The sequence below is a fragment of the Pseudorca crassidens genome, chromosome 9 (genome assembly GCF_039906515.1).
Source record: "Pseudorca crassidens isolate mPseCra1 chromosome 9, mPseCra1.hap1, whole genome shotgun sequence".
Classification (NCBI taxonomy): domain Eukaryota; kingdom Metazoa; phylum Chordata; class Mammalia; order Artiodactyla; family Delphinidae; genus Pseudorca; species Pseudorca crassidens.
The window spans coordinates 3,891,566-3,903,264 of NC_090304.1; the positions used below are offsets into that span (position 1 = coordinate 3,891,566).

Sequence of the window (11,699 nt, forward strand, 5' to 3'; positions counted from 1 at the left end):
GTGGTCCATCCACGTGATGGGATGTACCCAGCATCAAACCCACTACTGCTCTGCATGACTGAGCACCAGAAGCTGGACATGGGGCAGTCCTCACCCTACGCTTTCTTTTATAGGAAGTTTAGAACAGGCAGAATTAGTCCTTGGTGGTGGGGGTGGGGGGCTGATGGGGGACAGGTGTGAGGCCATTTTCTGGGGGCGATAGGACTATTTCATATCTTAACGGGATATAGGTTATACAAGCATAGGAAGTTGTGTTAAAACTGATGGCACTGTGCACTTGAGATCTGGGCCTTTTACTCTATGTGGATTACACCTCAGTTTACAACATCTAATTAAGACATGTGCTCGGAGCTACAAAGGAGAGGGGCTGGTGTTAGGAGTGGGGGCAACGGGCACCCCCAGTGGGATGGAGAAGGCTAAAAAGGTCTCCGTCAGATGACATCGAAGGCCAGAGATGAGAAGGAGATAGAAAAAGAGGGCTCCAGGGGAGGAGGCTGCTTGTGCAAAGGCCTGGGGCTGCCATCTGGGGTGGCTGGGGGACAGCCTTTCCTGAGCCACCAGTAGACTTTCATTTTGTGGCTCTGTGGCTGGTAAGACTAGCAGGTCCAGAGCCTGAGGCGAACTCCACCTGGTCTCAGTCCCCACTCTTCTCTGGCTCCACCTTTGGCTTCCTTCATTTGTTTCCCTTTCATCTTGATGTTAATTTATGCTATTTTCTTATATTTTATCCACAGGTATAAACTGGCTATAATCTTTTATTTGAGGGATGGGAGGACAAAGGAGAATTAAGGGTGGAATGTGAACCAGCCCAGGTAAGGCTTTGGGGGCCATCCACGTTCTCCTCGTGGGCATGGCAAGTTCATAAAGATTCAAATACAATGGCTAGTCCTCTCCTCCCCGCCCAAAAGGACAGTGATAGGAGCAGACATTTAAACATTGCAGGTGGTTCCACCCACCACCCGCCTCCCAAGGAGCCTGAGGTCTCATGTTCAGGTCTCATGCCCTCGTGCCTTTCAGCATGTGGGCGTCATCCACCCCCCAGGACCCCAGCCCTCGAGGAGCTGCATGCATTCTCTAGACTCACTGTCCTTTAGAGGTTGAACTTCATCTGGCACCAGCCAAAGACACAAGACACAGGTGTCTCTTCTAAGGCAGCAGGAAACACAGTTGGTGCTGGACCTGTCAAAGATTGGCCTCCAATGTGGCCTCCTCAAGGGACTTTCATAGTTAATCATCCTTTGACTCTAACCTCCTCCTTAGATTTGAGAAGAGGGGAGAGAGCACCAGACTTGGAGTAAGCAAACAAGAGCTCTGGTCCCATCTCTGTCACCAAAGTGCTGTGTGACGTTAGGAATATCACTCAACCTCCCTGAGCCCCAGTTTCCTTCTGTCACCAGGAAAATGAGGGGGTTGGACCTGGATTTCTCATTCTGGGTTCTCTGGAAGGGATCCAGGACATTCATTAGCCTCTTTAAGGGCAGAAAAACACCTGTTCTAATGCCTATTTATTAAAATCAGTGATATAATTGTTTAAAGATTTCCCCCTTGCGATGGAAGTTGGAGGCCTCTGTATGGAAGTGAGGTGGTCAGTTGAGGTCAAGACTCGATTTACGGCTCAGCTGGACACTTCTAGCAACTCTTGGAGCTTTGGCCAAGCGAGAGTTTTAAATTGTTTGTATTCTTAGTCACATACTGTTTAATATATAACCCCAACTGTCGGTGGTGGAAGGACCGCTGATGTTAAAATACTAATTAAGAAAGAGCTCACGTATGATAAAAATTTAGTAAATTCAGCTTAAGATGGTTTCATAAGTTGACGGCTATCATCTAAAATCGACAGCTCATTAAGAAATCTCTAGAACCTCAACCACCAATGTGAAAAAAAAGAAACGAGTAACTTCACACAGGAGAAGCCTGACACCTCACCTCAGCCAGGTGAGCAGGCAGCATCCCAGGGACCAGCCGTGTGGAGGGCGTATGCCCTCGTGCGATGGGATGAGAAGGCATCTCCCCTCTGTGGTCCTCCCCCCAGACCCACAATCCCAGTCTCATCATGACAGAAAGTTCCAGCTGAAGCACATCCACAAAACAATTCATTAGTCGTCCCCAAACTGCCGAGGTCATCGAAAACAAAGAGTCACGGCCAAGAGGAGCCTAGGGAGAAATGACAACTAAATGGATGGGATCCTGGGACAGAAAAGGACGTCAGGTGAAAGGACCGAGGAGTCTCCATAAAGCGTGAACTTCAGTTCATAATAACATATCAATATTGGTTGGTGCGTGTGAGGATGTACCGTGATAATGCAAGATGTTAACAACGGGGGAAACAGGTGTGGGTTATATGGGAATGCTGTACTATCTTTGCAATAATTCTGTGCATCTAAAACTGCTGTAAAAGAAAAAATTATTTAAACAGAGACGGAGTAACAGTGGTGACAATTACCCAACTGTAACCGGCTGGGCAGGAGCCTTGCTCACGTCTGCCATGTGTTTCTGGTGGGGAAGAGCTGGTGAAGAGTGAACCCAACGCTGAGTCGTCATGCAGACACAGGTCACGAACATACAAAATCAGCTGGCTGATTTTTTTTTAACATCTTTATTGGAGTATAATTGCTTTACAATGGTGTGTTCGTTTCTGCTGTATAACAAAGTGAATCAGCTATACGTAAACATATATCCCCATATCTCCTCCCTCTTGCGTCTCCCTCCCACCCTCCCTATCCCACCCCTCTAGGTGGTCACAAAGCACCGAGCTGATCTCCCTGTGCTATGCGGCTGCTTCCCACTAGCTATCCATTTTACATTTGGTTGTGTATATATGTAAATGCTACTCTCTCACTTTGTCCCAGCTTACCCTTCCCCCTCCCTGTGTCAACTGGTTGATTTTTAAAATGCATCATGCAAGATAATGATGATAGTTCAGACAAGATAACCCCAGACCAGTCATACTGATGACAGTTTTATTTATTTAATTTTTATAAATTTATTTATTTTTGGCTGTGTTGGGTCTTCGTTGCTGCGGGGGGGGGGCTTTCTCTAGTTGCAGTGAGCGGGAGCTACTCTTTGTTGCGGTTGGTGTACAGGCTTCTCATTGCAGTGGCTTCTCTTGTTGCAGAGCATGGGATCTGGGTGTGCAGGCTTCCGTAGTTGTGGCATGTGGGCTCAGTAGTTGTGGTGCACGGGCTTAGTTGCTCTGCAGCATATGGGATCTTCCTGGACCAGGGCTCGAACCCGTGTCCCCTGCATTGGCAGGAGGATTCTTAACCACTGCGCCACCAGGGAATTCCTGATGACAATTTAAAATTCATATATATATGGGACTTCCCTGGTGGTCTGGTAGTTAAGAATCTGCCTTCCGGTGCAGGGGATGTGGGTTCGATCCTTGGTCAGGGAACTAAGATCCCACATGCCGCAGGGCAAGTAAGACTGTGAGCTGCAACTACTGAGCCCGCACACTCCAGAGCCCGCACGCACCTCAGCTAGAGAGCCCACGCACTCTGGAGCCTGAGTGCCACAACCTGAGAAGCCTGTGCGCCACAACGAAGAGCCCACACCCTGCAAAGTAGACCCAGTGCAGCCAAAAAAAGAAATTTCATATTTATATATTTATCTACCTCTATATAGAGAGATTATATATATTATACAAAACACATTATGTTGAGCTATCTATCATCTACCTACCTATATGCATCTATCTATCTATCTATCATCTATCTATCAAACAAGGGGAAAACTTTCCATGCTATACCAATATCCAAAGTGAAGTATTTTTCACTTAAAATCACTCCTTTTTCATATAGCACACAAATGAAATACCATGGCATGCTTAACTCCCAGGAGTTCGCCTGAGACATGAATACTGTGCATGGGTGTCCTGAGCCCCAGTGGGCGACGCTGATCGGGCCCAGGCAACCCCCAGGTCTTCTCCAGCTCTGATCTTGGGGGTTTAAGGACAAACGGGTGGTGTAAAATCAAATTGGAAAAGCAAACCTAAGTCCTGTCCTTCTGGAACTTTGTGGAGTGCAGGGAGAGTGACACTGATAGAATACTGCTAGCAGCAGATATGGGGGCAGCTGTGTAAGTGCTCAGGGGAGAGGAGCCTGCTGCCGAGATGCCACTGGGGTCAGGAAGGGCCTCCTGAAGGAGGCGACGGAGCTTGGAAGAAGAAACGGCCAAGAGCCCAGGGAGCAGGAAAGAGAGGACGAAGGACCACAGGAAGGTCAGTGAGGCTGAGGGCAAGCGCTGGAGGTGAGAAGGAATTGGAGAGGCAGGTGAGCCCCACCTGTGGGCCAGGGCTGGGTGAGGGCTGGCGGGGGTCCACTACAGGGGGCAGGAGGGGGCCAAGGTGGACACAGGCCAGTGCGGAGGCAACAGTGGAACTGAAGAGAGGGCAGCACAGACACGGGGAGCCGTAGGCAGCTTTGAGACACGCACAGGAACTGGCATCAGATGGACCAGGTAGAGGGCGGAATGTGGGCCTGAGTGGAGGGCTGCCAGCACCGCGCACAGCTGTGTGACTCGCTTAAGCCCTGGAGGTGGGAGGGATCTGAGCCCCCTTGGCCTGAGGACAGGACTGGAAGGAGGAAGGAATGCTCCATGGGCTTCCGCTCCAGCCCGGAGCCCAGAGTCCTCAAGAGCAGAGTCTGCAGTAGGAACACGAGCGCGGCCTGGAGCTGCTCTGCACCCGCCTTACCCCTGCACCCCCAAACCCCGGCCGTTCTCCGTCCAGGAAACACAATGCAATAAAAATTATGCCCAATTATGCCTTCTTTCTAACAGCTCACATCAACAGCTCCATTTCCACCCCCAATGGCGTGTTCAGACTTTTGCAGTGAAGGTGCCGTGTAAATGCATTAAAACATCATTCTACACCCGAGGCCGTACGTGGGCAGAAATCATTCCAGCTGGGTGTGAAGGGAAAGGATGAAATCTTGGGTGTCACCGGGAATGTTTGTACACCACCCCCAGAGGCAAATGGGGGTGCAGCTGGAGGGAGGAGCTTTCGGCTGACTGGAGGGGGTGGGGCCTGGTGGGTTTGGCTGTGTGTGTGGGAACTCAGAGCCCAGCTGGACTGCATCACAGTGCAAGGCCCAGAGGGGAGCAAGGTGACCCCCGGGTTGCAAAAAGAAAGCAGGCTGGATTACCAGGCAGGACATCTATGCGCACGCAGGCCCTCTGAGGGCTGAATGCAAGGATCCAGGCGTCTGTCTACCCAAAGGCCACGTGACCATCGTCAGATGGGTTTCTGAGGGTCGGCAGGCTTTTGATACTTCATTGCACAGCATGAGAACGCCGCCACAGGTGCCTGGCGCTGGAAGCCGGGGGCGTGACCGCTGCTGGGGGTGCCCACGCCAGGCAAGGGCAGGCTCTGGAGAGGAAGATCTTAGCGGTCAGCAGCAGCAGAACCTCCCCCCCACCAGCCCCCTCAGAGGACTGCCTTCTCTTTGGAGAGCTGGGGAGGTGGTAGATGAGTCGAGGAGGACCCCAAGTCTGGAGCTGGGGACCCAGTTCTGGCCCTAGGCCAGCTGTCACAACTCTGGTCTGAATCTAGGGTCCCCCCATCTACCCTGACTGATTCACAGGGTACCCTTGGCTGTGTGAGCATGGACATGTTGCTTGGTGTCTCTGTGCCTTGGTTTCCTCATCTGTCAAAAGGGGCTCATAATATTACTAACAATATTACCAACTTAACAAGTGAATATTAAAGGAGGTGACGTATGCAAAGGGCTCACAACAGTGCCTGAAACAGAATGAGTTGACAAAAACTGTCAGCTATCATCCTTCCCTCCATCCCTCCACCAAGCCCCACCGTGCCAGGCCCTGTGCTGGGGCTAGAGAATGAATCCATCCAGGGAGGCAGACATTACGGAGGCAGTTACCTGAGACCTGACCTGCTGTGTGTCTGAAGGAAGTGACAGCTGCGGTGAAGCAGGCAGGGCTGTAGGATGAATGTGCCCTCGGGATACAGAGCTTACTTAGCCAGAATCAGGGCCTTTCCACAATGTACACCACAGTGTAAAGCAAGACAGGCTGTAAACTCCATGAGAGCAAGGACGGCGGCTACCCCATACCTCCAGCTCCCGGCCCTGTAACTGGCCCAAAGACAGAGTCATCCACCTCTAAGTTGAATTGAATTATGCATCAAACTGCAGGGGTACAGGACAGGTTTCTCAATCAGCCACATGACAGCACAGAAGAGAAGCTCACTGTATGTACAAGGGCATCAGAGGACGTGATCAAGAGAGTGAAAAGACAACCTACAGGATGAGTGGAAATATTTGCATATCTTATAATTGGTAAGGGTTTAATATCCAGAATATATAAAGAGCTCCTACAATTCAATAACAAAAAGACAAACAACCCATCAAAAAATGGGCAAAGAAATTGAGTAGATTACAAAGACTATATACAAGTAGCCAATAAACACATGAAAAGATGCTGAACATCATTAGTCATTAGGCAAAGGCAAATCAAAACCACAATGAGATGCCATTTCACAACTACTACGATGGCTGTCACACACACAAAAAAGCGAAACTAACAAGTGTTAGTGAGGATTGAAGAAATAGAAACCCTCCTACACTGCTGGAGGGAATATACAAAGGCGCCACGGCTGTGGAAAACAGTTTGGTGGTTCTTCAAAAAGTTAAAGATAGGATCCAGCTATTCTGCTTCTACATATATACCCCAAATAATTGAAAACAGGACAAACAGACACTGCATGCAAATTTTCATTGCAGCTTTAATCACAACAGCCAAAAAGGGGAAATAGCTCAAGTGTCCATTGAATGAATGGATAAAGAAAATGTGGTCTCACATTCAATGGAATGTTATTCAGCCATAAAAAGGAATGGAGTTCTGATACCTTGAACCCTGAAAACATGTAAAGTGAAATATGCCAGACACAAAAGGACAAATATTGTGTGATTTCGCTCCTGTGAAGTATCTAGAATAGTCAGATTCATAGAAACAGAAAGTAGAACAGAGGTTACCGCGGGCTGGCATTGGGGGAGGGAAATGGAGAGTTATTGCCTAATCAGTACACAGTTTCTGTTTCCGGATGATAAAAAAGAGTTTTAGGAGTAGATAGTGGGGCCTTCCTGGTGGCGCAGTGGTTAAGAATCGCCTGCCAATGCAGAGGACATGGGTTCGAGCCCTGGTCCGGCAAGATCCCATGTGCTGCGGAGCAACAAAGCCCGTGCGCCACAACTACTGAGCCCGTGTGCCACAACTACTGAAGCCTGCACGTCTAGAGCCCGTGCTCTGCAGCAAGAGAAGCTCCCGCAATGAGAAGCCCGCGCACCACAATGAAGAGTAGCCCCCGCTTGCTGCAGCTAGAGAAAAGCCTGCGCGCAGCAACGAAGACCCAACGCAGCCCAAAATAAATAAATACAATTAAAAAAAAAATAGTAGTGATGGTTGCCCAACATTCGGGATGGACTTTAATGCCACTGATTTGTATGCTTAAAAATGATTAAAACGTTATGTCTATTTAACCTCAACTAAAGAAACAAAAACCAAGAAGGTGAACTCCTCACCTACCCCGACCCATACCTGTTTCTCCAAACAGGTCAATCCAAAAATCTTGGAGCAGTCTTTGATTTTTCTTTTACTCTCAGACCCTCCATCTGATGTGTGGGCAATTCCTGTCGGCTCTACTTTCAAAATATACCCAGAGGCTGACCTCCACGGGTCCCGGCACAAGGTCACCAGCATCTCAAGCCTGGATTACTGCAAGAGTCCCCGGACCGGCTTCTGTCCTTCCCCCCTCAGCCTGTTCTCCAAAGCAGCCAGAGGGATCCTGCCCAAACCTTGGTCAGCTCCAGACCCTTCCAGCAGCTCCCATGTCGCCCAGCCCAGTGGCCAGGGGCACATCACAATCTGGACTGCCTCTCCCACTCCCTCCAGACTACGTGAGCCCACTGGCATGTTTCGGGCACTTCAGGTGTGAGGCTTTGCACTGGCTGTTCCCTCTGCCCCGAGTGCTCTTCCTTCAGGTGTGCGTTCCCAGGCTGCCCATCAGTGAAGGCTTCCCTGGTACACCCTATCTAAAATCGCCCCCTATTCTGTTCAGCTTTTCTTTATGGGACACATCACCAGCCAACATATGACGTATTGAATTCTCCTACGTGGTCAAAAATGTTTCATGAGGGCCGGGCCCGTGTCTGCTTTGTTCCCTGCTGTGTCCCAAGCCCCGAGGACGCAGTGCCAGGCTACCTGTAGCTGTTTGTTGAAGAGGCTAGTGAAAGTTTCGGGAGGGACAGCTCTCCCGTCCTCTCTGAGTGGGTAGCATAGCGTGGTGACGACGCACAGCCAGACCGCCTGGGATTCAGATCCTGCATCTGTCATTTATCAGCTGTTTGACCTTGAGTAATCTCTCCATGCCTTAGTTTTCTCATCCATAAATGGGGAGATAGTAGTGTGCATCTCATAAGGTAGGTGAGGCTCACATGTGACGACGCCCAGCACACAGTGAACTGCTCAACCAACAGCCCCCCTCCCTCTCTCCACGCCCAGGGTGCCATCAGTGCAGAGAGGCACCTGGGCTAGTTTCCAAGAGGAGGGGACTTCCCGGCAGGGTTTTGGGGGATGAACAGGAGTGAGCCGGGCAGACGTGTCCTGGGGGAGGGGTGCCCACTCCCACCTCGTCCTGATCCTACCTGCCCTTGCGGGAGGTGCTGACCACAGGCTTATGAATAAATAGCTTATTAATAAATAACGAGGGAGCTTCTAAAGAAGGCACAGAGGGAGGCGGCATCTGTAACAATCGATTGCTCCGGGGAAGCAAGAATGAGCTGGTCCTGGGATAAGTCTCAGAACATCCGGTAGGACTTCACATCTGGGTCTGTGAACTGAAGCTGGTAGCGATGAAGATGGAGAGGGGGAGGGGGGCATTAACAGGGGATGACAGCAGTGGGGGCGGTACTCATGCACAGAGCGGAGCCCCTCCAGCAGAAAGGCTATACACTCAAGTCATCTTCACAAACCCTCTGGGTTGACAGCTAAGGCACAGAGTGGTTGAGTAAGTTGGGCAAGGTCACACAGAGCTGCAGGCAGCAAAGCTGGGATTTAGAATTGGGTTCTCCACAGCTGAACCCCCCTGCGAGGACGTCCCCTCTCAGGGCCTCAGTGCCTGGCATGGAGACAAAGCAGAGGACTAAGGTCCCTTTCTATCCTCCACCTCCCCGGCTTTATTACTTCCTATTTACCTGCGAGCGCCAATGCAGCCTCTGGGTCTTAATTACACCGAATGAGCTAGACAGTAGTGTGATGCTGTCAGAGTTTGCCCACATTTCTTGCATGCCAGCTGTGGTGGAACAGTATGCCCAGCGGCAAACCCAGGAATGGAGGCTGGGGCACTGGTCCTGGGGTCTTAGACCTGTCACTGCTAAAGCCCAGAGCAGGAGAAAGGGGGCGAGACCCCTGCCCACCACACAGAGTGGAGATGCAGGTGAAGGGAGCAGCAGGTCTGCTCTAGGAGTGGAGTCTGTCCATCATTACGGCTCAGACCTGATGGATCAGACCCTCCATTAGGGAAAGCCTCCCCGATCCTCGCATCGGAGATATGCCCCCCCCCCCAATTTAGAGGCTCTCAGAACCAAAGAGCAAGTCCCCAGCTAGTACACTCTTGTGTGCAGGAATCAGTTTCAGCTGCATCACTGGGTGATTCTGCTTGGGGTGGGGTAAGGGAGAGCCAGAAGCCTCCTGGGAGCTGGACCCAGACATCCTGGGCTCCACTTTTGGTAGCCCCATGTACTAACTGTGTGGTCTCAGTTTCTTTGTCTGCACAATGGGGACGATTCCGCTCCCAGCTTACAGGGTTGGACTGAGGATGAAACGAGTGAAGTGCTTAATTCCGTGCCAGCGGGAGGCAAGGGCTTGGTTAGATGCTCACAGATGCTGAGTTTGGGGCTCCTGTGCCCAGCTGGTTCCCGAACTCATCCTGTCCACACGGGAGCTGGAAGAAGCCACTCGTGCAAGCAGGCCAGTGTGCCCAGAACCGTCCTGGCTGACTTCTCAAGCCTGTCCCTTCCTTCCTGTTCCTAGGTCTGGCCTCCCCCCTCTGGCTGGCAGTGCCCCCTCTCTCTTCCTCCTGGGAAGAATCTGATGAGTATACAGTGTCATTTCTAGAAAGAAGCCAAACTGGGGCTCTTTAAGAAGCAGACATCAGGATAAGTTGCTCCATGGGAATCCAGCCCACCCTCACCAAAAGAGATGGGGGCATGGGGGGGAGGAGGGAGGAGCAAGGGACAAGAAGCAGTGCTCCGTGCTATAGTTAGCAGCTCCTGGTTCCAGGTGGCTCTGATTGCAGGGCACAGCATCCTAACCAGGGCGCTCCCGGCTGGAACTCAGCTGTATAATTAAATAAGGCCGAGCGCCCGCTCTAGCCCCTCGTCACTGTCCCGCTCTGAGGTTTTATTTAATAACCTCTGAACTGGGAGGGGAAAAATCATTCAGGAAACATTGCTTGGGTCATTTATTTTAAAATTATTGGTATAAAAATAGCCAGGGTCGTGATTTATGTGCAGGGAGGGGCCAAGGAAGCCAGGGACTCCCCCTCCCAACTCCTGTCCAAGCCTCGTGTGTCCCCCCCAAGTTCCACCGCAGTTTCCATTATGACTTCAAGTCAGAGTAGTCACTTTACATCACAAATTAATCTCTAGAATAGCACGGAAATATTATGTGTATTCATAGCGCCTGTGAAAACATCCGAAAACCTTCCGTCTGCCGAGGGCCTCGGACGCGCACGGCTGGAGATGCTCTCCCAGGAATTGAAAACCGCACGGCAGGCCTGGCATTTGCCTGCCAGGGGGCCACTGCCTCCCCCAGCCCCGCCCGGCCCGCGGTCCAGCTGTCCGCCGTCAGTTTGTCTGTGAGTGCCCCCAGTGACCTGCGGCCGACAAAGTCAGCCCCCCCCCCAAACCTCGCCGGGGACGGTCCCCGCCACCGGAGACGCGGGTCCTTGTCGCCTGCCCCTCGCGTGCCCCTTGGTCCCGGGGAAGCCGCTGTCCCGGAACGTCCCCGACGCCGCTGCCGCCACGCCCGGGGCCCTCGCCCCCCTGCGCCGCCCCTGGATACTCACCAGCTGCGGGGGCTTCCTTAGGGGGCAGCCCCTCGAGGCCGATGTCGCCCTCCAGCATGGCGTGGCTCGCTGCCCGGCTCCGGTGCGCCTCGGACGCACGGGGTCCAGGAAAGGGGGTGATGAAGTCACCCCCAGAGGTCTGCAGTGACTCTGAGGGCCGGGGTCCGAGCCCAACTCGGGAGGGGACGGTCCCCCTTCGCCTCCCCAGACGCAGCACGCGAAGCCGCAAGTGCAGGAGCCAAACTTGACCGCCCACGCGCACCGCCGCGCCGCTCCGCCCCCTCGGCTTTTTGGGCTGGGGGTCCTGGCCGGCTCCCCGCCACCGCCCCCCCGGGGCTACCTGCGGACACCGCCCTTGCCCCGCCCCGTGCGCAGCGCGACTCCCCCGCGGCCACCCGGACACCGAGCGATGGCGTGGGACGCTGGAGGCCAGCCGCAGCGATCGGCCCGCGGGTCCCGCCCGCCCCCGGCCTCCCGCTCTGCGCTCTGCGGGGCGAGTCTCCACCAGCTGCCGGACCGTCTTATCAGTCGGGGTGAACAGTGGGGCCCTGAGCGTCTGTGCTTGACGGGTCCCCAGCCAGGGCCCCAGGGAAGGGGTGCTGACTGGGGGGAGGGG

The 11,699-nt window shown here is 52.6% G+C and overlaps 1 protein-coding gene across 5 annotated transcripts in view; it reads right to left on the minus strand.

Annotated features, from left to right (window-relative positions):
- ANO1 (anoctamin 1) overlaps positions 1-11,278 on the minus strand; it is a 161,906-nt gene extending 150,628 nt beyond the window's left edge. For 2 of the 5 annotated variants that reach the window (XM_067747991.1, XM_067747990.1), the window contains exon 1: positions 11,084-11,276. In XM_067747991.1, the coding sequence (XP_067604092.1) occupies positions 11,084-11,141 (58 nt within the window). In that variant the 5' untranslated portion in view covers positions 11,142-11,276. Of the gene's footprint in view, positions 1-11,083 lie in introns of all 5 variants that reach the window. The other 3 variants (XM_067747994.1, XM_067747993.1, XM_067747989.1) reach the window with 2 other exon arrangements.
- Between the last annotated feature and the right edge of the window lie 421 nt (positions 11,279-11,699).